Source organism: Orussus abietinus, unplaced genomic scaffold, assembly GCF_000612105.2.
Source record: "Orussus abietinus isolate OABI.00-Male unplaced genomic scaffold, Oabi_2.0 scaffold678, whole genome shotgun sequence".
In the NCBI taxonomy this organism is placed as follows: Eukaryota; Metazoa; Arthropoda; class Insecta; order Hymenoptera; family Orussidae; genus Orussus; species Orussus abietinus.
The window spans coordinates 12394-36892 of record NW_019394827.1 but is presented as its reverse complement, the minus strand read 5'-3'; the positions used below and the strand labels follow the sequence as shown (position 1 = coordinate 36892).

General features: G+C 41.1%; 1 protein-coding gene across 1 annotated transcript; it reads right to left on the bottom strand.

Annotated features, from left to right (window-relative positions):
• Positions 1 to 11079: 11079 nt before the first annotated feature.
• LOC105703174 (phosphoenolpyruvate carboxykinase [GTP]) lies at positions 11080 to 23165 on the bottom strand. Its single transcript, XM_012431345.2, has 7 exons — positions 20073 to 23165; positions 17199 to 17462; positions 16832 to 17016; positions 14892 to 15286; positions 13070 to 13417; positions 12724 to 12990; positions 11080 to 12116 (listed from the first exon to the last, which is right to left on the bottom strand). The coding sequence occupies exons 1-7, from the start codon at positions 20339 to 20341 to the stop codon at positions 11658 to 11660; spliced, it is 2187 nt and encodes a 728-aa protein (XP_012286768.1). The 5' UTR covers positions 20342 to 23165; the 3' UTR covers positions 11080 to 11657.
• Between the last annotated feature and the right edge of the window lie 1334 nt (positions 23166 to 24499).

The following is a 24499-nucleotide window of genomic DNA, read 5'->3' as shown; positions in this document are numbered from 1 at the left end:
AGCACACGGTGCGATCGCGCGACCCTGCCCGTGAGCAATCTCCCAACTCATCTCTGTTCGCGTCACGCCCTCCGTGCGGGCACGTAACATCTTCTGTTCTTGGGAGCCGGGTACCAGGACTCACGGACGGCGTCGACGTCACCGCAAAGAGGAATCTCTCGAAACTTTCGCCAAGCGCCGACTTCGGATCGCTCGCAGAATGTCGGTCGAACTTCCCCTGATCAGTCCAATGGATGGCGGACTTAAATCAGTAGCAAGGTTGAGCATGTATGATGCGTAATGTAGTATACGTGCTTTTCTCCGCGTATATTACAACGTATAATACGTCCCTAGTTTTCCTCGCGAGCGTGAAAACAAGGGATATTACGCCCTTCCATTTCTAAATAGAAAATGACAAATTGAATTAAAAATCTGATATTGAAGAAGGTTAAGGTGAAGTGAAATCCCCTTCAAATCAGTCGATGCGAAAACAACACTTTTTTTTAAGGGTATTAGACCAAACTGTCCGAAACTTTGACACATCACTCCTGATCATCTAAGAATTGTCCTGATATTCAAAATTTGGATTTTTTAACAAATATTTTTAACTCAGCCCAGGCCAGATAGAAATGGCGTCGAGCTCTCATATTTCGATCAATATACAATTATCGAAGGCTCTGACATGAGAAATGAAAGGATCAGGACAATTTGACGACAATTTAGAACACTCTAGTAATCGATAAACTCGCATTTTAACGGGATAAAGGCAAAAAAAGTGTTGTATGCGCTTCTATGCCAAAACGATGGGAATACGAGGTCTCGGAGTGAAAATTTAATTGACCTGGAAATCATAGATGGCGCACGGGGTCCCTGTGCAGTTAATTAGGGCCCCAGAAAGCATGAATCTAGAGGATTTCTGGAGTTTTACTTCGATTTCTTGATATTTATTGTACGAAAACAACAGGTGAAGTATGCCATTTGATACAATACCCAATATAATTCGACACAACTTTCAACATAAAAACGAACGTCGGCAACGTAGGCATTTAGAAAAATCTTTATCGACGTCGATCAAGCTCCTCGACGTGTTTCACTTCACCTTAAATAAGTAGCAGGGTTAGGTAGGTATGATTCGTTATGTAATATACGTGCTTTTCCCCGCGTATATTACAACGTATAATACATCTCTAGTTTTCCTCGGAAGCGTGACAACGAGAGATATTACGCCCTTCCATTTATAAATAGAAAATGACAAATCCAATTAAAAATTTTATATTGAAGAAGGTTAAATCGAGAGAATTTTAAACGCCTGAGTGAAATTAATTATTCCTTGAAAATTATTACGTATTTATATGTGCGTCAAAAGACGTTTATAACCTAGCGGAAGCCGTATATCGTCCATCTGCGGCATTCTTTATATTGGAATCGTAATTTATTCGTTTTCTACCATTTTCTACGGCAAACTACTTGGTTTACGTAAAACAAGTAACCTGTATCAATTCTCATTTACGTGGCGACATTACGGCTTAAATTGCATGAAATTCGTATCCGTAATTGACAATTCCTGATTTTTCTTATATAAACTTGGTAACGGGGTTGATTATTTTCTCGTCATTAAGGTCATATGTTTCTTTGTGTGTTTAGTAGAAAAGTGTGAAAGGGTATAAAGATGGGGGAAGCGACTAATGACCAACGCAGTCGACGTCGCCACGTGCATAAGTAAAAAAAAGGTTGGGGAAAGAAGCCGGAACGTAAATTATTGGCAAGCATACAAGTAACACATTCCGAGCCCTAGTTTGAATGTTGAAATTTAAATCCTCGGTACAAGTTTGGAAACATCGAAAAACAATTCAGATGCAAAATCGTTAGCGACAAATTTCGGCGTTGAAACATTTGTAGAAGCCGTATGTGTTATGTGTTCAGTTTTTACCGCTTCGTCTCATCACATGGAGCAATGAATGAAGTCGACGATCCGTTAGAAGCTTCCGCGGGATCGACCACTGAAGGGAAGAGCTTTCTTGTACCCGGTTCAACCAACCTCGGTTAAATCCTCGATTACCTAACCTTAGGTTAGAGTTAACGTTTAAGTTAATCGTGGATCAAAAACGTTCATGTTCCCCCACGTTTTTTTAGAACGTGATTAACTAATCGTATACTCCAGTCGAAGGAGGTTGAATTGTCGGTGAACGCAATCGCGTGATTGGTTCATACTCCGATCAACTAGAATGCAAGATAGATACCTTTCTCGAGACCCGAAATTCCCCTAACTTCATGCAAGAAGTCATTTGACAACAGCCAGTCTCGAAGTGGAAATGTTACTCCACATTTATTTAGAGCACGATTAACTAATCGTATACTCTATTCAAAGTTGAATTGTCGGTGAACGCGTTTGCGTGATTGGTTCATACTCCGATCAACTAGACTGCAAGATAGATACCCTCGTCGAGACCCGAAGTTCCCCTAGCTTCATGCAAGAAGTTATTTGACAACTGCCAGTGTCAACAAATGTAAATGTTCCTTCATATTTATTTAGAGCGATTAACTAATCGGATACTCTATTCAAAGTTGAATTGTCGGTGAACGCGTTTGCGTGATTGGTTCGTACTCCGATCAACTAGAATGCAAGATAGATGTGCCCTTGTCGAGACCCGAAGTTCCCCTAGCTTCATGCAAGAAGTCATTTGACAACTGCCAGCCTCAACAAATGTAAATGTTCCTCCACATTTATTTAGAGCGCGATTAACTAATCGTATACTCTATTCAAAGTTGAATTGTCGGTGAACGCATTCACGTAATTGGCTGATACTCTGATCAACTAGAAAGCAAGATAGATGCCCTTGTAAAGACTGGAAATTCCCCTAACTTCATGCAAGAAGTTATTTGACAACTGCCAGCCTCAACAAATGTAAATGTTCCTTCACATTTATTTAGAGCGATTAACGAATCGGATACTCTATGCAAAGTGGAATTGTCGGTGAACGCATGCGCGTAATTGGCTGATGCTCTGATCAACTAGAAAACAAGATAGATGCCCTTGTCCAGACCCGAAGTTCCCCTAACTTCATGTAAGAAGTTATTTGACAACTGCCAGCCTCAACAAATGTGAATGTTCCTCCACATTTATTTAGAGCGCGTTTAACTAATCGTATACTCTATTCAAAGTTGAATTATCGGTGAACGCATTCGCGTAATTGGCTGATGCTCTGATCAACTAGAAAGCAAGATAGATGCCCTTGTTGTGACTGGAAGTCCCCCTAACTTCATGCAAGAAGTTATATGACGGATACTAGCCTCAAGAAGTAAAGTTCTTTGGTAAAGAATTAATATAATATATTATCAATTATACTTCGATTATGAAAAAATTGTAAATAAAATCAAAAACGTCTTCGTCCGTTTAATCATTAGAAGATGTGAATACATCCTCAATCTAATCCATGTTTTCCTCACTATTGTACAGTTTTTAGGTTGAAGTTCGATTAACTGCAGCTGAACGATCGAATTTGGCTAGTTAATCTAAACGGCGGTTAATGGAAATTAACCCGCCGTTAAAATGTGATGGAACGTGCAACTCGTAACCGAGGATTAGCGTTTTGACCGAGGTTGGTGGATCCGGACATAGCCCTGCCTCGGTTATGTACCATCTACCATGTTTTCATTCTTATGCAGGAAATCGACCCACAATTACTCGGTTTTCATCCAAACTTTCGAAAACTGGAAACCCAGTTTCGCTGAGAAAGCACTTTGCAGGAATCTGGGAATACCCGTAACAGGAAATCGAACGCGAAGAATTCCTCGACTAAGTTCCATGAGGCTCGGATTGGGAGAAGGAGAGAGGTTAGGTTGGCATCTTCTCCGGTGGCGGCGGATCGATCGCACGGCCTCGCAGGTAAAACGGTAGATGGCCTCTCTTACGAATGCGACGGGCATCGGGCGTGGGTGACACCGCCAAATAGGGACGCGGGTTCGAAGATGAGGCACGCGGACGAGCACGGATATTGGCAGGCCCAGCCAATATGGACGTGACGGCAATAGCCGGCTCCAATAAGGACTTGGGATTCGCCGATAACTGCTAATATGCGCTGCTGGAGACAATGAGAGACTCGTCAGCCACCATACGAAGAACGATGGCCGGCCATGAATCGCACCTTTTCGCGCTAACGCCGCTCCGATAAGGACGGGGACGAGTAAACAGGATGGTTGGGAGAGACCGCATACTCGGCGAATATTAAAGTGAAGTGATACCCCCTTCAAATCAGTCGATTCGAATACAACACTTAATTCAAGGGTATTAGACCAAACTGTTCGAAACCTTGACACATCACTCCTGATCATTTAAGAATTGTCCTGAGACATTCAAAATTTGGATTTCTGGAATAAATTTTTTAACTTAGCCGAGACCAGAACCAAAATGGCGTCGAGCTCTCATATTTCGATCAATATACAATTATCGAAGGCTCTGATATGAGAATCGAAAGGGTCAGGACAATTTTACGACAATTTAGAACACTCTGGTAATCGATAAACTAGCATTTGAACGGGATAAAGGTAAAAAAAGTGTTATATGCGCTTCTATGCTAAAACGATGGTAATACGAGGTCTCGGAATGAAAATTTAATTGATCTGGAAATCACAGATGGCGCAGGAGGTCCCTCTGCAGTAAATTAGGGCCCCAGACAGCATGAGTCCAGAGGATTTCTGGAGTTTTACTTCGATTTCTTGATATTCATTGTATGAAAACGACAGGTAGAGTATGCCGTTTGGTACAGTATCGAATATAATTCGACACACCTGTCAATATAAAAACGAACGTCGGCAACGTAGGCATATAGAAACATCTTCTTTATCGACGTCGATCAAGTTCCTCGACGTGTTTCGCTTCACCTTAACGCAACGTCCAACCTATGAAATCTATCCTTAAATTATGTTAACGTCAATGTATTTTCAATGTAAATAAACGCATACGCCCCAAAGTTTAGCTGGACCTATTTCTTCCGTTTTTGTTTCCTAGGTGGCAACACCAGTATAGGGACGTGCTCGTAAATAATGGATCGGTGTGCGGGAAATTTGAAGAATTCCTGATCGGTACGTCTCGTTCAAGCATTTTGTCGCATCGCGCGACGCTGGGAGGGTCTACTTCAAATGCATTTGTCGTGAAACTGTATCGTGATTCTTGATATCTTAGTTTAGCTGGATCAAGTTAGTTGCAGAGAGTACTCGGCCAGTATCCGGATATTCTCTTCGCCGTTTCGTATTGAAATGGGAGGTTCAAGGATCCGAATTTCCAGTCGAGTCGACTAGCATGTCGAGTCTCCGATTCTCCGGTGCCCAAATTTCGCAGGATTGGATGCCCTAGTCACGTCCTGGCGATTTCGTTCCCAACGTCTCCTGGGAAAGAGCGAGTGGCGATCCTCCTCGGCGATGAAAGCAATGGACCTACAAACGGGCATTGGTAGTACCGATGAGCTGACCCACACCTACACTCGCATTACGGGAAATCGCTTCACACAAGCCAAATCGCTTCTTACCTAACCGACGGTAAAGATTCACGCGACTCGCCTCTAAATGAGGAGAGCTCTCACAGAAATCGGAATGGTAATTGAAAGCCGATTTCGATGCAATCGGAATGTCTCGGTGCGCGTTTCCCTAGCTTTGTACACCATATGTGCATGCGCCCCACGAATACCCACGACTAATCGTCTTTAAACTCTCTGATACTTGCATGGAATTAGCACTCGGGAATTAACGCCCGCTACCATACGTTGCCCCACGAGAGACGTTGGAACATCTCCTGGCATTTCTTTGGGAATTTCCAAGCGAGTTTCCCCTCGCATTGTTTTGGAAGACCTACGAGAGGCCAAAGGGAATCTCAGAAAGTGGAGTTACGTAAGTTCTTCGGATCGAGACGGAAAAGACGGAGATTTCCCGATCCCGAGTACCGGTAATGCCGCTCGCGTCTGCACGCAGGAACCGAGTAGTGGAAAGGATGTGGAGTCGGCAGGGAAGAATGCATCACCGAGAAGACGGGAAGAAGAGAACAGAGTGATGCAAATCCTGCATGGCTTTGGATGCGTCGCACGATCCGCCACGAAATCTTGGATTCTATTAGCGGAGAAATTATAACGGATTGACGGAGGGAGGAACGGACGGACTGGTGGCCGGAGAGAAGGATTTCTCCTGAATCGTAAATACCGATCTGGCGCGCACACCAGGGAGGGAGCCTCGTTGGTTCGCTGTAGCTCGCACTGAATGTTAAAGTACTTCCCGGTGCAGCTGCGAAGCTGCTCAAGGGAACGAAGGTGCGTTCCCCGGTGGAAACGCACACGTCTACGGATCCCATGTATCCGCTGGTATTCGCTGGTATCCGCTATCCTAAGAACACTCGTCACGAATGTCACGTGCAGAGTCGATTCGGCGCTCGTATGGGGCCCCATCTTCGCCACCAACTGAACATGGCGATGGTTCCGGTCGATGGTTATTCCATGGATAGGAACATGGAGACCAGAGACTAGGAGGACGATCTGCATAGGGTATCTTGTGGACTTTGACTATAAAAGTAAGGACTACTCATGATGTAATAGGATAAGGTGTGCGGTTTTGTAACCCTTTTGATGGGCCAGTCACGGGGTACTTCAAAGCGGTGACAATGTTTGCTAACAAATTAACGACACTTTTAGAATATAATAATATGGCGGCGTTTTGAATGGGGCAGAACAAAACGCACACGTCTACGGATCCCATGTATCCGCTGGTATTCGCTGGTATCCGCTATCTTAAGAACACTCGTCACAAATTTTACACGCAGAGTCGATTCGGCGCCCGTATGGGGCCCCATCTTCGCCACCAACTGAACATGGCGATGGTTCCGGTCGGTGGTTATTCCATGGATAGGAACATGGAGACCAGAGACTAGGAGGACGATCTGCATAGGGTCTCTTGTGGACTTTGACTATAAAAGTAAGGACTACTCGTGATGTAATAGGATAAGGTGTGCTGTTTCGTAACCCTTTTGATGGGTCAGTCACGGGGTACTTCAAAGCGGTAACAATGTTTGCTAACCAATTAACGATACTTTTAGAATATAGTAATATGGGCCAGTCATGGGGCACTTCCAAGCGGCCACAATGTTTGCTAACCAATTAATCACACTTTTAGAATAAAGTAATATGGCGGCGTTTTGAATGGAGCAGAACGAAACGCACACGTCTACGGACCCGTTGTATTCGCTGGTATCCGCTATCCTAAGAACACTCGTCACGAAAGTTACACGCAGAGTCGATTCGCTGCCCACGTCGGGTCCTATCTTCGCCACCAACTGAACATGGCGATGGTTCCAGACGGTGGCTATTCCACAGATAGGAACATGGAGACCAGGGATCAGGAGGACAATCTGCATAGGGTATCTTGTGGGCTTTGACTATAAAAGTATGGACTGCTCATGATGTAAAGGGGTAAGGTGTGCAATGAAGTAACCCTTTTGATGGGCCAGTCGCGGGGTACTTTCAAGCGGTAACAATGTTCGTTAACCAATCAACGGCACTTTTAATATATTGCAATATGGTAACGTTTTGAATGGCGCTGAACGAGTTAAAAGTAAGACCTCCGTGGGAGCACACCTTGTCTCCTTTGCATCATGGGATCACTTCACCCAGGATGTCTTTGCTATTATGGATCAGGAAGTAACGATTTTTTATACTTAAGTGTTTTAATTTAAATATTCAAAGCGACGGATTCGCATTCGAGGAAGAAAAACAGACCGCTACTGCTTGGCTAAAGACTACCATAGCATAAAATATCGAAGTAACAATAGGAAGAAAGAAGCAAACATACCATTTTATGAGCATGGGATTAACTGATTATATCTGATTATTTGATATCCTAATTATAATTAATTGGCGAAGTTTTGCAGTGAATTTCAATATATATCGAGAATAAGATATGCGTATAATAGCATTTGGAAAGATAATTCGACAAGTACTAAATTAAATTTTTTTTTTATATAGATTTCGGGATATCTTCCCGCTCTGAACTCGGATGGATATGTTAAAGATAAAGTTCTTCCAAATGTAGCATATTTTTAGTATCTCTGTGATATAAAGAATCGGCCCTATGGATCAGGTTGTCTCGATCGAAATAGTTATATTTGTATTTCCCTCCTTTTCAGCCCATCAGGGGTCTTCCCCATGATTCATGTTGTTCTCGCTTTTTGAGCTGTCAATACATGACAGAATGCGAGCTGCTAAATCAGACCAGGACGGATCCAGACGGCACAACTAAAGGATGTCTAAGGGATGACGAATCTTCCACAAAGTCATCTTTTGGTAATAGCATAAAGTCGACAAAAAGAAGACGAAAAGGTGTCTTCTGCGTCGAATTTTGCCATCTGTTAGTAAAAACTGAAAAATAAATCGAATTCGAATCATCATTAAATTAAAAGATGATAAAATTTAGACATCTTTACGTGTATTTATATTCGATGTGCTTTTCTTCAACTTCGGCGGATAATTTATAATAACCTCTCCTTCTTCCTGGCACCTACTCTCCAGGGCGAAATGATTACCTTTTAATGTGTACGTGAAGTGCGGACATTTGAAACAGTGAAGAAAAATGATATCACGAATTAAACGTAAAAAGCAGTAACGGGTTCCGTATACAAACCTTATACGAACGATCTGCTATTTGGACCACTTGCGAAACAGCCACGCCACTGCCATCTATCGGTCCCGTTGAGAACAATTGGCAAAGTTGTTTCACCATCCTGAAAATAACCATAAGTTTCTCTTAGAGTAATATCCTACGAAATTTTTGAGTAACAGTAAACATCTTTTGATTACACACACGTTTTTATCATATTTGAAAAAACCGCGAATATTTCATTATCAATTACTATATTATTAGTTAATTCGGATCCCCTTACTATGAACCCTTGCAATCGTAACCAATAGCTTTGTAACTATTACTAAAATTATAGTAGGTACATTCTAAAATTGGGAACTATAGGCACAATATTATTTTAACATCGGCATTTTCTATCAGTGTACTAATAGCAAGGTAAGAACGATATAAATTTAAATTATTAAATAAAATAAAATAGCAAATGATAGTAATCAGTTGACATCGGAAATTGAGTTTATCTTCTTACAAAATCGTAAAGCTTTAACTTTTAAATAATATTCGCACATAAAACTACATCTAAATGAAATGGCTCTGATGCTGTCACCTTCCATCTACTTTCTGACATCTTACAGCAGCTTTCCGCCTCCTCTATTATGCACCCACACAGAGACATCTTTTAGTCTGCCAAATTCAGCAAAATGTAACTGGTTAGAAAAAATCTTTCAGATATCTCTTTGCCACATCGAAAAGATTACTAAAAACATCTCTTCGTCATCTTTACGATAAATCGTTTGCGAGATCACTGATGTGAATTTTATACGTTTCCGAAAAATGTTACATAAAAGTACACTTACCAATTTTAATTTCTAACACTTTATATCGTCTGGGCGCTTAATTTTTATTGCTATTATCTGAGGGCATCGTCAGACATACATCATCGATTTGTCGGAAGTTTACTGTTAAAAATAGCTTCCATAAATTACGAGGTACAAATTATTACAGAAGTGTGTTAATGAAGGTCTTTGAGACCTTCATCGAGAGTCAGTCACGTCGATCTGTGAGAATAACCAGAAACGATCACACGGTGATCACGCTGTACCGAACGTGGTACGTTTCAGTGCAGAAGCACCAAATAAGGCACGTGAGAAAAATTGTGTTATCTCGATGTTAAATATTTGGCAATGAGAACTGAGTGAGTGCTTTTCTTTTGTTGAGTTTACAGATTATTCTCCGGGTATGAGAGGATAGATTTATGTTCTCGCAGGTGCGTCAATGCTGCCAGCGCGCCATCTGTTGGATACGGAGTGACATTCTTCTGTAACATGAATACTCCCGTCGGTACGCTTGTATCGATTGCGGATGGCTTTTATCATACTTAAATCAAATCTGAGCGACATTCAGTAACAGTTCGTGAAGATACAGCCAGATGTCGTACGGACCTCGATTACATCCATTATCCTAACGCCTTTCATATCCTCCTAAGGTGAAATGAAACACGTCGAGGAACTTGATCGACGTTGATAAAGATTTTTCTAAATGCCTACGTTGCCGACGTTCGTTTTTATATTGACAGGTGTGTCAAATTATATTCGATACTGTACCAAACGGCATACTCTACCTGTCGTTTTTGTACAATGAATATCAAGAAATCGAAGTAAAACTCCAGAAATCCTCTGGACTCATGCTGTCTGGAACCCTAATTGACTGCAGAGGGACCCCCTGCGCCATTTGTGATTTCCAGCTCAATTAAATTTTCACTTCGAGACCTCGTATTACCATCGTTTTAGCATAGAAGCGCATGCAACACTTTTTTTACCTTTATCCCGTTCAAATGCGAGTTTATCGACTACCAGAGTGTTCTAAATTGTCGTAAAATTGTCCTGGCCATTTCGTTTCTCATATCAGAGCTTTCGATAATTGTATATTGATCGAAATATGAGAGCTCCACGCCATTTTGGTTCTGGTCTGGACAAAGTTAAAAAATTTTTTCCAAATATCCAAAGTGTGAATGTGTCAAGACAATTCTTAGATGATCAGGAGTGATGTGTCAAAGTTTCGGACAGTTTGGTCCAATAGCTTTAAAAAAAGGTATTGTATTCGAATCGACTGATTTGAGGGGGTTTTCACTTCACCTTAAGATGAACCACGCCATGTTGGTTCTAGTCCATGATAAGTAAATAAATGTTGGATGAAAAATGAAATATCATCAGTTTCAGGACCTATTTTAGGGCTTCCATACTCCCATGGTAAAATTTTGAAGCGAATCGGTACACCCAATTCGGAGAATACTTTCCCCAACGATTTGACTTCTTATATATATATAGGCTCTTTCATATCACCTTAATTACATTTCTTAAAAAAATATATATATGTACTTATACGGGATATTTTCGTTATTTGATCAACGTATTGACATATATCCTACGGATGATTGTTGCAATGAGTAAATAAAAGATATAGGAAAACCTGAAAGGCACACGAAAGAACTGGTGCAACTGTAATCGGTCTTTATTATTGTATAAATATCTCTATAATACGAAAAATCATGGCACTGTGTGCTGGCGATACAAAGTAGTGACAGCGTACTTTCCTTTACCTATGTACCTTTTACATTTAAGAATGGGACAGAGTGTCGACTCGACCTTCCTTTCGTAAACTCTACTTGTAGTAGTAATTTAATGTCGTTTAAAATACTTCCCTTTCAATCGAGCCTCCAACAACGAATCTGTGATCACGCAATACTATGTACATATTTACACAACGTCGTATCAACTATCACACAAAAGCAATTGAACGGAGTTTGAATTTGTATACGTTGCCTTGAAAACAATACTATAGTGAACGACCGACCGTTTTTGTAATTTTTATATAATTATATTTATATAAAAAATCGAAAACCTGTGGGGCGCTTTACGAAATACTCTCTTAGTTTACCCATGACATTGTTTTCATCCTTATTATACTATAAACTCTCCCTCAAATTCGTACAATCTCTCACCAAATAGAAAAAGATAGTCGTCTTCTCCTACCCCTTATATTAAGCCATATTAATTGGCCTCAGTCTGTTACATTTCGGCGATTCTCTTCTCCAAATTGTCTAGCTCGACAGCCACGGCAGTGGGAAGGTCCTTTCCAACTTGAGCGTCAAAGAAGGTCTTCAAGTCCTTAGTTTCCTTCTGCCAGAAGTCTTTCGGTATCCTGAACAGCTCTTCCATGTTTAAGTTCTCCTCGATGCCTTCCAGGTTTAGGGATCCGGATTTTGGAATCAGTCCAATTGGGGTCTCCGTGGCGATATCTTCTCCTTCTATCCTCCGCAGAACCCAATCGAGTACTCGGGAATTCTCGCCAAATCCTGGCCATAGGAACTTCCCATCGGACCCTTTTCTGAACCAATTCACGTGGAAAATAGCGGGCAACTTGGCATTCTTCACTCGTGACATGCTCAGCCAATGGTCCAAGTAATGTCCGAAGTTGTAGCCGAAGAACGGCCTCATTGCGAAAGGGTCGTGCATTATAACTTTACCCTAAAAGACGTAGTTCATTCATTAGGTACACTGGGAGACATGAATGCCCTCCCAACCTGCATAGGCGATGCAGTCTCTGCCTCCCCTGCAGTATCTGCAGGAGAGGCATTCATGTCCGCTGTTGTACAGAATTAGGCCCTCACTCATATATCTCACTTTTGGCAGCGCTTTTAAACAACTTTTAGTTAAAGATGATCGGACCGCTGCTAAAAGACGCCATACTCATACCTTCTTTTGTTACCGCCTTTTAGTTTTTTCTCTTTTAATTAAAAGGCCATTTTTACGAAATGTAATATGACAATGCCGGAAAAATCTGACGATTGTGTTACCCTCCCCTAATAGCATAGAATAATTTCTAAATATTTCTTTGTAATCTCTGCTAAATATCTCAAGCGACAGATTCTTTAAGATTTCTTGTAGATTTCATTCGAAGAAGAAAATCCAAAGTTTGAATGTGTCAGGACAATTCTTAGGTGACCAGGAGTGATGTGTCAAAGTTTCGGACAGTTTGGTCTAATACCCTTAAAAACAGGTGTTGTATTCGAATCCACTGATTTGAAGGGGGTTTCACTTCACCTTAAATTGTTTCCAGTATGATCGTACAAACCTTATATTCCGCAGCTGCAGTCGCCTCGGACCTCATACTAGCTCCAATGAAGACACCGTGTTGCCAATTTCTTGCCTGATAAATCAAAGGAACCCCTTCCGGTCTACGACCGCCGAAAAGGATGGCGTCAATTGGTACTCCTTCCGGTGCTTCCCATAGAGGGTCAATAATTGGACATTGCTTGGCTGGGGTGCAAAATCTGGAATTCGGGTGTGCAGCTGGCTTGGTTGACTGATGAGTCCATTTATTACCATACCAGTCAACGATCTGAAACCGAACCGTTGTCTCCTTACGAATTTCTCTTCGGGAAGAGAAGCGATCATTTCAGAGAAGCATCTTTACTGACCTCCACGTCTTCAGACACTTCTTTTTCTAGACCTTCCCAATAAACTCCTCCGTCGCTGGTGGAAGCCACATTAGTGAACAGTGTGTTACTGAAGATGGTCTTCATGGCGTTCGGGTTTGTTGCCATACTAGTACCTGGAGCAACTCCGAAGAACCCGTTTTCAGGATTGATGGCGCGAAGTCTGCCTTCTCCATCAAATTTCATCCAAGCAATGTCGTCACCGACACATTCCACTTTGTAACCCGGAAGAGTCGGCTGTATCATTGCGAGATTTGTTTTCCCGCAAGCGCTGGGAAAGGCTGCCGCAATGTATCGCTTCTTTCCCTTTGGGTTTGTCACACCTAAAATCTGAAATTTCATCGAAAGCATAATATGTTCCATCCGCGAGAAGTTCTTTTAAAATGTTTTCAAATAGAGGAAGACGTCATCGAAGAAAAGCCGTTACCGACGAAAGATAAACGGACGTTCTAAAAAAACATTATACCTTAAGAGGATACTGAACCTTCCTATTATTACCACGCCTAAAATTTGGAATTTCATCAAAAGCATGATATGTTCCATCTGCGAGAAGTTCATTTAACATGTTTTCAAATAGAGTAAGACGTCATCGAAGAAACGCCGTTACCGACGAAAAATAAACGGATGTTCTATAAAACATTATACCTTAAGAGGATACTGAACCTTCCTATTATGACCAGCTGAAAGACGACTTACGAGTTCACAAAAAAGGACATTTGTCCTGGACAAAATGAGAAATACTTTTCCAAAATGATCGATAACCAACAGATGAATAGAACGATTATCCAAGTCATATTGCGAATCGCGAAAAGAATGAAAATGTGCAGATTCTGTTATCACTCAATTTGTCACTAGCAACCAATCTATGTCCAAATAAAAGCATATGGGACCTGCTCACATTTGGGGTGACCGTACTTTTATTAAAAAAAAAAATAAAACCGTAGTAAATCGTTAATTAACCATTTCGAAACAATTTTAAAATGAAAGAAATAGATCAAATCTATGAACTCGTTTTACACGTCTCACTCATGCGTGAAAATCTTACAATGTAGGTAAAGAAGGACAATATTTGGTTCGAAGTCATCAACGCGAATAACATGAAAGCCTTCAAATATATAATAAATAAACTATAATATAATAAATTAAGAAAAAAAAAACGGAATTGAACGGTACTTGATGAGTGATTGTCAAAAATGTATCCGAACTTGTTGGAATTTCAGTATGAAATAGAAAGAAGTAAGTAACCGCTTGCAGTACTTCGCGTTGCCTACAGAGGGCGCGATAGGATATTTCCTAATATTTTTTAAGTGACGCCATGAGAACCGATAATGTAGCTGCCTATTTTTCTTTCTTTACCCGACCGGCGTTGGAATCGATCCGATCATCTGAATCGATTTCAGGATCTCCTCAATGGAATACTAATATATTTTCCCACAACTTTCAGTAACGAATAATTGTTAAAAGCATTCCGATTTAAAACGTCTACTTCTTCCCATTTACCGGATTCTACATTTGCATTTCACCATTATCTACCCGGGGAAGGACGAATGTTTAAATGTAACCATAATGCAATATTTTCTTTACAATAACTTTTACGGCCTAACATGAGGTCTCCTATCTTGCAATTGTTGTCGTTGAACCAGGGTCGACAGTTTGAATTATTTGCCATGGACATTGATGCCGAAGCCAGTTCTTGGCCCAGATAAGATAAAGCCTCTCTGATAGCAACATTTCACCCAGACCCCCCGCGAGTTTTAAGGTCTCGATGTCACGGAATAATATCATTATTTGATGATAAACTCACCAACATGTGTTCCGCAAGCCAGCCTTCGTCTCTGGCGATTGTCGAGCCGATTCTGAGAGCTAAGCACTTCTTTCCCAGCAGGGAATTGCCACCGTATCCGCTGCCATAAGAAACGATTTCATTCGTAGACGGTTTGTGAAGGATGATGGTCCTTTCGGGATCACAAGGCCAGGAAGAATCGACTTGGACCGTGGAGTCCTTTTTCGGCAAACCAACGGAATGTAGGCATTTTACGAAATCGTCGTTTCCTAGAGCTTCCAAGATGCGTGCACCCATTCTGGTCATGATCATCATGGAGCAGACTACATAAGCAGAATCGGTGACTTCGATTCCAATTTTGGACAGAGGAGATCCCACGGGGCCCATGCTGAACGGGATTACGTACATCGTTCGACCTAAAAACGTTAAGATGATATAAAAGACGCTGAGGAATTTAATCGACGTCGAAAAAATAAAATTCATATATGTTAAGTGGGAACAGAAGCTGGCGCGTCACGTTACCGACATTTATATATATGTCGAAGTCTTTTACAGTCTACGTTGATAATTTTACGAACTGAAGCGTTCCATATGTCATTTCGGTAAAATAATGATGGAGAGCGATGTAAAACTGTCGAAATACCGTGAATTCATTATTCTAACGACTGTTCAGGACCAACGTCGCCATCTGTGACGTTTAGTTGCAACTAAATTTTGCTCTAACAACATGTGTTAAGGTGAAGTGAAACCCCCTTCAAATCAGTCGATTCGAATACAACACTTTTTTTAAGGGTATTACACCAAACTGTCCGAAACTTTGACACATCACTCCTGATCATCCTGATCTGGAATTGTCCTGACACATTCAAATCTGGATTTTTTTTAAAAAATGTTTAACAGCCCAAACCAGAACCAAAATGGCGTCGATCTCTCATATTTCGATCAATATACAATTATCGAGGGCTCTGATATGAGAATCGAAAGGATCAGGACAATTTTACGACAATTTAGAACACTCTGGTAATCGATAAACTCGCATTTGAACGGGATAAAGGCAAAAAAAGTGTTGTATGCGCTTCTATGCTAAAACGATGGTAATACGAGGTCTTGGAGTGAAAATTGAATTGACCTGTAAATCATAGATGGTGCAGGGGGTCCCTCTGAAGTCAATTAGAGCCCCAGAAAGCATGAATCCAGAGGATTTCTGGAGTTTTACTTCGATTTCTTTATAATTATTGTACGAAAACGACAGGTGGAATATGCCATTTGGTACAATACCCAATATAATTCGACACAGCTGTCAATAGAAAAACGAACGTCGGCAACGTAAGCATTTAGAAAAATCTTCTTTATCGACGTTGATCAAGTTCCTCGATGTGTTTCACTTCACCTTAACCCCTGGACAATCCAGGATTCTCTTGCAATCGTTCGTAATAGTATTTCCGTATTTTCCCATCTAACTCGGTAATATTCCATTCCTACGATATTCTAAATTCTTCGAGCTAGGTCCTGAAACTCTTCATTTTCGGTTCAAAGCCTCCAAAACGGGTAAAACATCGAAAACGTGCCCAGTCCTCGCCATGTTGATTCCAGTCCATGATTAGTAAATAAATTTGGGATGAAAAATAAAATTTCATGAGTTTCAGGACCTACTTTAGAGCCTCCATATTCCCGTGGTATAATTTAAAACAAATCGGTACACCCAATTCGGCAAATATTTTCTTCAACGATTTGACTACTCCGATATATATAGGCTGACGCTTTCATATCACCTTAATACATTAACTATAATGCGAAAATAAAACCTAAACCATAATGACGAATGAAATGGGCAACTTTGTTGCTGATAGATTAAGAGAATTCTTTTCACCGCGTGCAGGGAAAATTCCTCGAACATTTTCTTCGGTCTAAATGTCATAAGAAAATGTGTTTACGTGCACGCCGACATCTCTAATGATTACCTTTCATGCATCCAGGAAACCGATCCAGAATCGCAAGGTTCATGTCGCCAGGAGAGATCCAATTTCCAAGGATACCTTTGACTCCCTCTTGAGGGGTCGGAATAGTCTCGTTCTTGTTTTCGGTGCTGATGAAAGTACGGCTTTCGACCCTAGCAACATCCGCAGGGTTGGTCTTTGCTAACCAGCTGAAATCAGGAGGAAAGGCGTTATCACATGAATACAAACGCACTTATAATTTGGTGACGCTAATCAGAAGCGTTCTATCTCTGTTATTTAGGTAGATAAGACGGTCTTAACGCGGAATTCCAATTCTCGTTCAAAGGTTACCTGTTCTGAAGGCAAAACAAACGAAAATGCATCAGCTCACCAATTCTTGTACTTCGGCAGAGGTTTAATCGTCCCATTATTTTTCAGCAGTTGCAGCATCTCCAGGTTTTCAGCAGGACTACCGTCGCAAATGTAAATGTCGTCAGGGCGACACAAAGTTACGCATTCTTCTAGGTAAGCTCGGACCTTTGGAGCCAAAGGGGTCTTCGGTTTGTTGCTGATGGGCACCCCAGCAACGTTGTCATAAGCGTTCTCCAAAGAAGCGGAACTTTTCGTAGTGTAATTCACCATTACGCTGGACACCCTGCACGCAGAAAAATAATATTGTAATCATTACATATGCTCGCGGGTCAAAGTATTGCTGTAACCTTAACAACAATTATTGTAGATGTAATTACAATTTTTTGTCCTTTTAACCATTGCGGCTGGAGCACTAACTGCAGAATTCTTGTAAATAAATTGTAGTTATATTTGCATTTGACAGCATTACATATACAACATTGGAAAGTAAAAATTACACGTACAAAGGCACGTGTAAAAATGACCATCACAGTTGTAAATTTTAAAAACAAGAACTCTATTAAAAACCGTATAATATACCGTAGCACTAGTAATTTTTACAAGCGTGAAACGTTATTGTTCCTATTGTGCGTTTAAGACGCAGCGCGAGAAGCATTCGGGTCGTAACATGCATTAGTTGCTCAGTCCTGCGAATTGTTAGATTCATTGTGACTTCGGTAGCCACATCATTCGGTCCTTTTCGAAATTCGGTTTTCGATCTAATTTAAGATCGAGTTTTACTTTTTCAATTCATTGTAATAGGTTGATTAAGGGACTAGATGGATGACTTTGTAAAAAATGAACTTCAGGAGTAGAGGTTAGAAAACCTACAACAATCGTTCCAAGGTAAGCTTTACATAAAACAAATACTTACCGTTTTCAATGTATTATATCTGTAGTGATTTCCCGAGTTCCCGACAGGAAAGAATACCGTTTACAATGATACTTTTTACATGCAGCAACGGCAACATATATGTACGTTTGTCAATGGTAGCTTTTACATGAGCTGACTGTAATATACACATGTTACTATTGTATTTTCTAGCTACCCCAACGGTAATAAATGCGGTGCTGCATGTTACTTTCTACACGTATCAACAGTAAAGGGTACACTAGCGAACGTTATCATATACACACGTTATGTGGTAACTGTTGTTTCAGTTGACGAGTTTATGCTGTCACGATTGTAAATATAACTGTCGTATCGTTGTAACTGTAATCATTCTTAGCAATAATGTGTACTACAATGAAATTGTACATTTGACATTTTTAGCAGAGTAATCATTACTTTGTAGAACTGCTCTCCTTATATTTCCCAGCGATTGCTGTTATATCTATCCCAATTGTAGCAATTATAACACTTTTTTCTCCGTGTGGCAATGAGAAAACGAAAGTTAGTCGAAGGCCTTTAGTTTGGTGGATGCTTTTAAAATGCCGATGGATGTCACGGAAATAGCCGATTAGACGTTGCTTAAACATGTTGACCGTGGAAATACAGCTAACGCACCAGATACCCGCGACTACATTACTGATTAAATTAAAATAGAGTCTCTTGTCGAGGCAAGTAAAAAAAACAAGACTCGGAAGTGAGCTATTAACAAGGCCAAGTATTTTTACAGTCACGGAGAGCATTATTTGGACATTTTCTCGAATTTGACAGTAATTGGGGTTTTATTGCAGGGCTTCTTGAGGGTCAATTGGAAATTAATTTACTCCGTTTGGCTTCGGTCTCTCGTGACAGAGGACGAACGAGTTACAGGGTCAGGAAACTGTAGATTCTGTTGTTATACACGAATTTTTACACTCTTTGAGAAAAAAAAAAATACGTACTTACGTGCCTTAAATATACGTATATATGTACTATTTTTATGTAAGGGGTTATATGCAGTTGTGACAGGCGATATTCAAGAATTTCATTTCACAACTAAAATGCATTTGTTAATCGAAAACTGAGCGTCACTTCATAGTACAATTATTGAACTTAATATACAATTCCTTTTGTCAAGATATATTCAAAAATTGGCGAGGTACGTCAATTCTCTGAAAAAGTTTTTTTTTTTTTTTGCGGTGACCACGACATCTCAAAAAGTGTTTCACCGATCAGCTTGACATTTTTAGGGCTCATTCTGAACATGAAGGACTGCCAAACGAAGGAAGGATCCTTTTTTCTACGAAAACTTGCTGTTTTATTAAGGAAAAAAGAAAATGTTACAAGACGAAAAAAGTGATTTTGCAGTAAAACCCCTACCATATCGGTAAAAGTCGGAATTTCGAAAAATCCTTGGTTCATTCAGCAGTCCTTCATGTGTACAATGAGCCTTAAAAATTTCAAGCCGACCGGTGAAATAATTTTTAAGACATCGTGGTCACCGCAAAAAAGAAAAAAAGAAACTTTTGCGAAGAATTGCTGTACCTCGCGAATTTTTAATATAACCTGAGAAAAAAGAATGACGTATTAACACATTCGCGACCGCTGACGTGAATTCACGTGTTTTCAAGTTCTATTCCTGATTGCCGGTGACGTAAATTTACGTCACTTTAAATTCTATTCCTGATTGCCGCTGACGTGAATCACGTCCATAACGACATACGATACAAGTTTGCAGCACCCAGTTTCAGAGTTTCATTATTTTCGCCGGTACTCAGTATTTGAAACGGAAAAAATTTGCCGGTCGCGAATGTGTTAAGTTCGATAATTGTACTACGAAATCACGCTCTGTTTCCGATTAAAAAATGCATTTTAGCTATGAAAAAAAAAACTCTTGAATTTCGCCTACGATAACTGCATGTAAGTCCTTAATGTCAACGTAAATATTCGTTCCGTAACATGATCAATCGCAGTTCGTGTACTTACTGTGTATAAAGTTTGTCCACCGAGGACGGCATCTTGAACCTCCCCAAGTATCCTCGGTGGGTCAAAGCCGAAAAGCTGACGGTGCTGGAGATCCTCGATTCAAGAGGAACGAAATGCGATTTTCCGCATCTAATGGCCGCCGCGGATATGGTCGAGAACTGTCTTCCCTTGAAGAATTTCCTCGGGGAGGAAGCAAGATCCTTAGCGATTGGACAATGTCCCACCGAAACGTGGAAATTGGCCACCAACTGCCACCTGGCGGTCGTCATGTTCTCTCCTTGAAGGCCCCGGCTTTTATATGAAGGAGACCGTTTAGGAGAAGCCTCCTAGAAGACAAGCCCCCGGAAATTCGAAAAAGCCGATTGGCTGAGACCGCGGAACAATTTCCGTCGAGTCCGAGTGGGGGTGGACCCCCGTTCTTGGTATAACAAAGTCGACGACGGTGAACTTCGATCACAGTCGATGAAACCGCCGGACCGGCTGCACCTGCTGGATCGGTTCAAGCTGCGCCCTCCTGCCGTTCGGTTATTATTATTTTTTTTTCTCCTCTCGCGATCCCGCGGACTTCGTTCCACCCCACCTGGATCGCGTTACCTTTCTCCCACCGTCGCTAGAAAATTTCGATTCCACTTGGAAGCCGTCGAGGGCTATTGTCGAGCGGGACTCTCTGCGCGAGCTGGCGGGTCGACCGCGCACTTGCGCGTTTCTCTATTTTTCAAAACGCCCGAAGAGATCGTTCCCTCCCACTTGGAACGGATCTACGGGTTCCTCGATATGTCTCCTCGAGGATGACCCAACTTTTCCACGGCAATGCCGTCCGCGGTTCTGGGCAAAATCGACTGGCGAAGGCGCGGTGCGATCGGCTGGCGGAACCGTCTAACCGGTTGCACCTGCTGGACCAGTAGGCGACACGGACTCCTTCTCCGGGCTTATTTTTCTCTCGGGACTCGCCGATTCCTCTTGGGTTCACCTTGGAACGTTACTCCCTGCTCTTTGGCTTGGATTAAAGTCAAACGAGGACGGAGAGGGACCGATTTATCGGCGAAATGTGACACGGGCTGCCGTGCGCTCGACCCACTCGCGGTCGGGATTTATACCAAACTGGCGTCGGCACCTCTGCGTTTTCTATTTTTCAGAGCTCGCTCGCTATCTGATCCACGTGTGGCTTATTTACTCGCCTCGGTGCCACTTGAGGCCCCTGTAGCTCATTATCGCCCGTCGAAAACGCAGCTCCGTCGTCCGGCTTGATGCTCCTATCCGCGTTGTGCTCCCCGGAGAGCCACCATTAACGCGCACCGAAGTACGGATTTCAGACAAATTCTGGTTCCCGCGAGGAGGTAATTATCGTTTACAATAAACTGCATTCGTTATAATCTTTTTAGTGTTGCTCCACTTAATTGCATCACTTCACCTGAAAGTCAACATTGGCATTTTCATCGCAAATTGGACATTTTGCGTACGGAATTCTGGAAAATTGTAGTTTCCGCAAGGAGGTAATTATCGTTTACAATAAACGATATTTTTGTAATATTTTTAGTATTGCTTCACTTAGTTGCATCATTCCACCTACCAGTCTGCATTGCTATTTTCATCGCAGATACATCTTGCGTTCGGATTTCATGTAAATTCTGATTCCTGCGAGGAGGTAATTATCGTTTACAATAAATTGCATTTGTGAGAAACCTCTTAGTATTGCTCCACTTAATTGCGTAATCTCACTTAAAAGTCAACATTGGTATTTTCATCGCAGAAACATCTTGCATACGGATTTCAGGCAAATTTTGACTCCCGCGAGGAGGTAATTATCATTTACAACAAATTGCATTTGTGAGAAACCTCTTAGTATTGCTCCACTTAATTACGTAATCTCACTTAAAAGTCAATATTAATATTTTCATCGCGGATACGTTTTGCGTCTTCATCATTTGGTCTTATACGTACCAAAGGCGGGGTGGCCAACATGTATACATGTTTCATCACCATTTCGTTCCTCTTCGTCATTCCATTCTGGATATTTTCAATATAATTGTAATTGTTAGAAATGTGCAATAAAACGCGGGCACCTTGTCCGATCTTAAGCTTCGCTCCAAGTACTTCGCCGACGTTTTCCACGATATTGAAACAAAGGATAAGTGTGTCTAGAACATATGTACTGGTGAATGACACGAAGCATACACATTGACTATATGTCGGAAATAATGAGGTTCGTAGTCCAGCCAATGTCTGGGCCCGATAAATCCGACATTTCTTGAAGAACGATAATGCAATTAGCGGAAGGCTTATTAATTTTGCAGAAATTATTCCTTTCACGAGGCAAACTTTTGCGCCTCGCTTAATTTACAAGATTCCAAATCGACCTACGCACTTATAAAGACAATACTATAAAGACAATAAAGACAATATAAAGACAGACCTCCTTTATTAATTCATACTCTCCCTATATCAGTCAATGAACGTTTTCATTTACTAATTTCTTTCATTATTTCAAAGCATTGTGCATACATAGGTCTCACTATAATTACATTCATAGGAATTGGGGAAAGCGCTAATCAAAGTTGCATAAGGAATATTAATCATTTCTGCGGCTTCATCCATAAGATGGCGTGATGCGTTTCGGCAGTTTATCGGGGATTTCCAACGAATGCGAATAATGTGGCTATCGGTATAAAGCTTTAATAAATAAACTGCATGGATGGCTCATTAATTCCTGATCGAGAAATGATGAAACGCCATTAAGGGGAACTCGATCGAAGCTCTAGATTCTTGCTACAAACAAATGAACGTTTGTTGACCAGGGCTCCCACAGTAATGAGATCTGAGTCAGGCCAGTTGTCGTAATAAGCATCGATACAATGACGGAAACACTCGATCATTGTACCGACTGAATCAGGTGGACTCGACACATTTTATCTACCTACTCGCCGATAGGACAAACCACGGAAGACAAAAGTACATTCACGCATGCTGGACAAAGAACTAAAAAAATCGGCCTAGCCGAACAGAAATAGATAGCGCATCGTATCATCGATAGGATTAAATTTCGGAGCTCTGCATGTAGGAGGCGAAACTACTGTTAAGGTGAAGTGAAACCTCCTTCAAATCAGTCAATTCGAATACAACACTTTTTTAAGGGTATTAGACCAAACTGTCCGAAACTTTGACACATCACTCCTGATCATCTAAGAATTGTCCTGACACATTCAAAATTTGGATTTTTGGAAACAATTTTTTAACTTGGCCCAGACCAGAACCAATATGACGCCGAGCTTTCATATTTCGATAAATATACAATTATCGAAAGCTCTGATATGGGAAACGAAAGGGTCAGGACAATTTTACGACAATTTAGAACACTCTGGTAATTAATAAACTCGCATTTGAACGGGATAAAGGCAAAGAAAGTGTTGTATGCGCTTCTATGCTAAAACGATGGGAATACGAGGTCTCGGAGTGAAAATTTAATTGACCTGGAAATCACAGATGGCGCAGGGGGTCCCTCTGCAGTCAATGAGGGCCCCAGAAAGCATGAATCCAGAGGATATCTGGAGTTTTACTTCGATTTCTTTATAATTATTGTACAAAAACGACAAGTGGAGTATGCCATTTGGTACAATACCCAATATAATTTGACACAGCTGTCAATATAAAAACCAACGTCGGCAACGTACGCATTTAGAAAAATCTTCTTTATCGATGTCGATCAAGTTCCTCGACGCGTTTCACGTCACCTTAATTGGCTTATTGTGTAAAACCATATGTATAATCCTCAAGGAGACGTATATAAAATGGATTCAAGTGTTCCGTTCTATGATCCTTGAATAAGTGCCGTTCCTGTCCACTGTTTGTAGGAACAATCTTGGTCTAGCCGTATCAGTTGTTTAGGCAATGAACATGGACCTCCGATCATTTTGCCTTTGAATTATTTCCTTTATGTGTTACATCGTTGCAAATGGCAATTTTGCATAACAAGGATAATTGCTAAAAATAAATTGCCAATCGAGATAAAAATTGCGAAAAGGGGCAGTGATCGTCTTAAACTTATCGTCGCCTCCAGTTTTTCCCCGAGCTAGAATTTGCGATAACTCGAAACGTTTAGCTTTAAATATAATTAAGCGACTGATAAGAGAAATCGCTGGAAATTGATAACGTGGAGGCTCAGCACGTATCAATGTGCCTATTGGCTGGAGTTAGACAAGCCCGAAGGAGGCTCGAATCGACGACGATTAATCTCGAAAAAGTGTAAAATAACGTTGTTTATGGATCAAAGGAAATCAAAACAAACGCAATCGCCGTAATTGCAACGATACTGTGGTTGTGCGTTACGTTTCCTCGAATTTTCTCCTGATTATGTGATTTAGTGCGTATGGGGGATAAATTCTTGTATGTACAGGAAACAAATTGCCGATTACCAATTGTAAAGTGAAAAA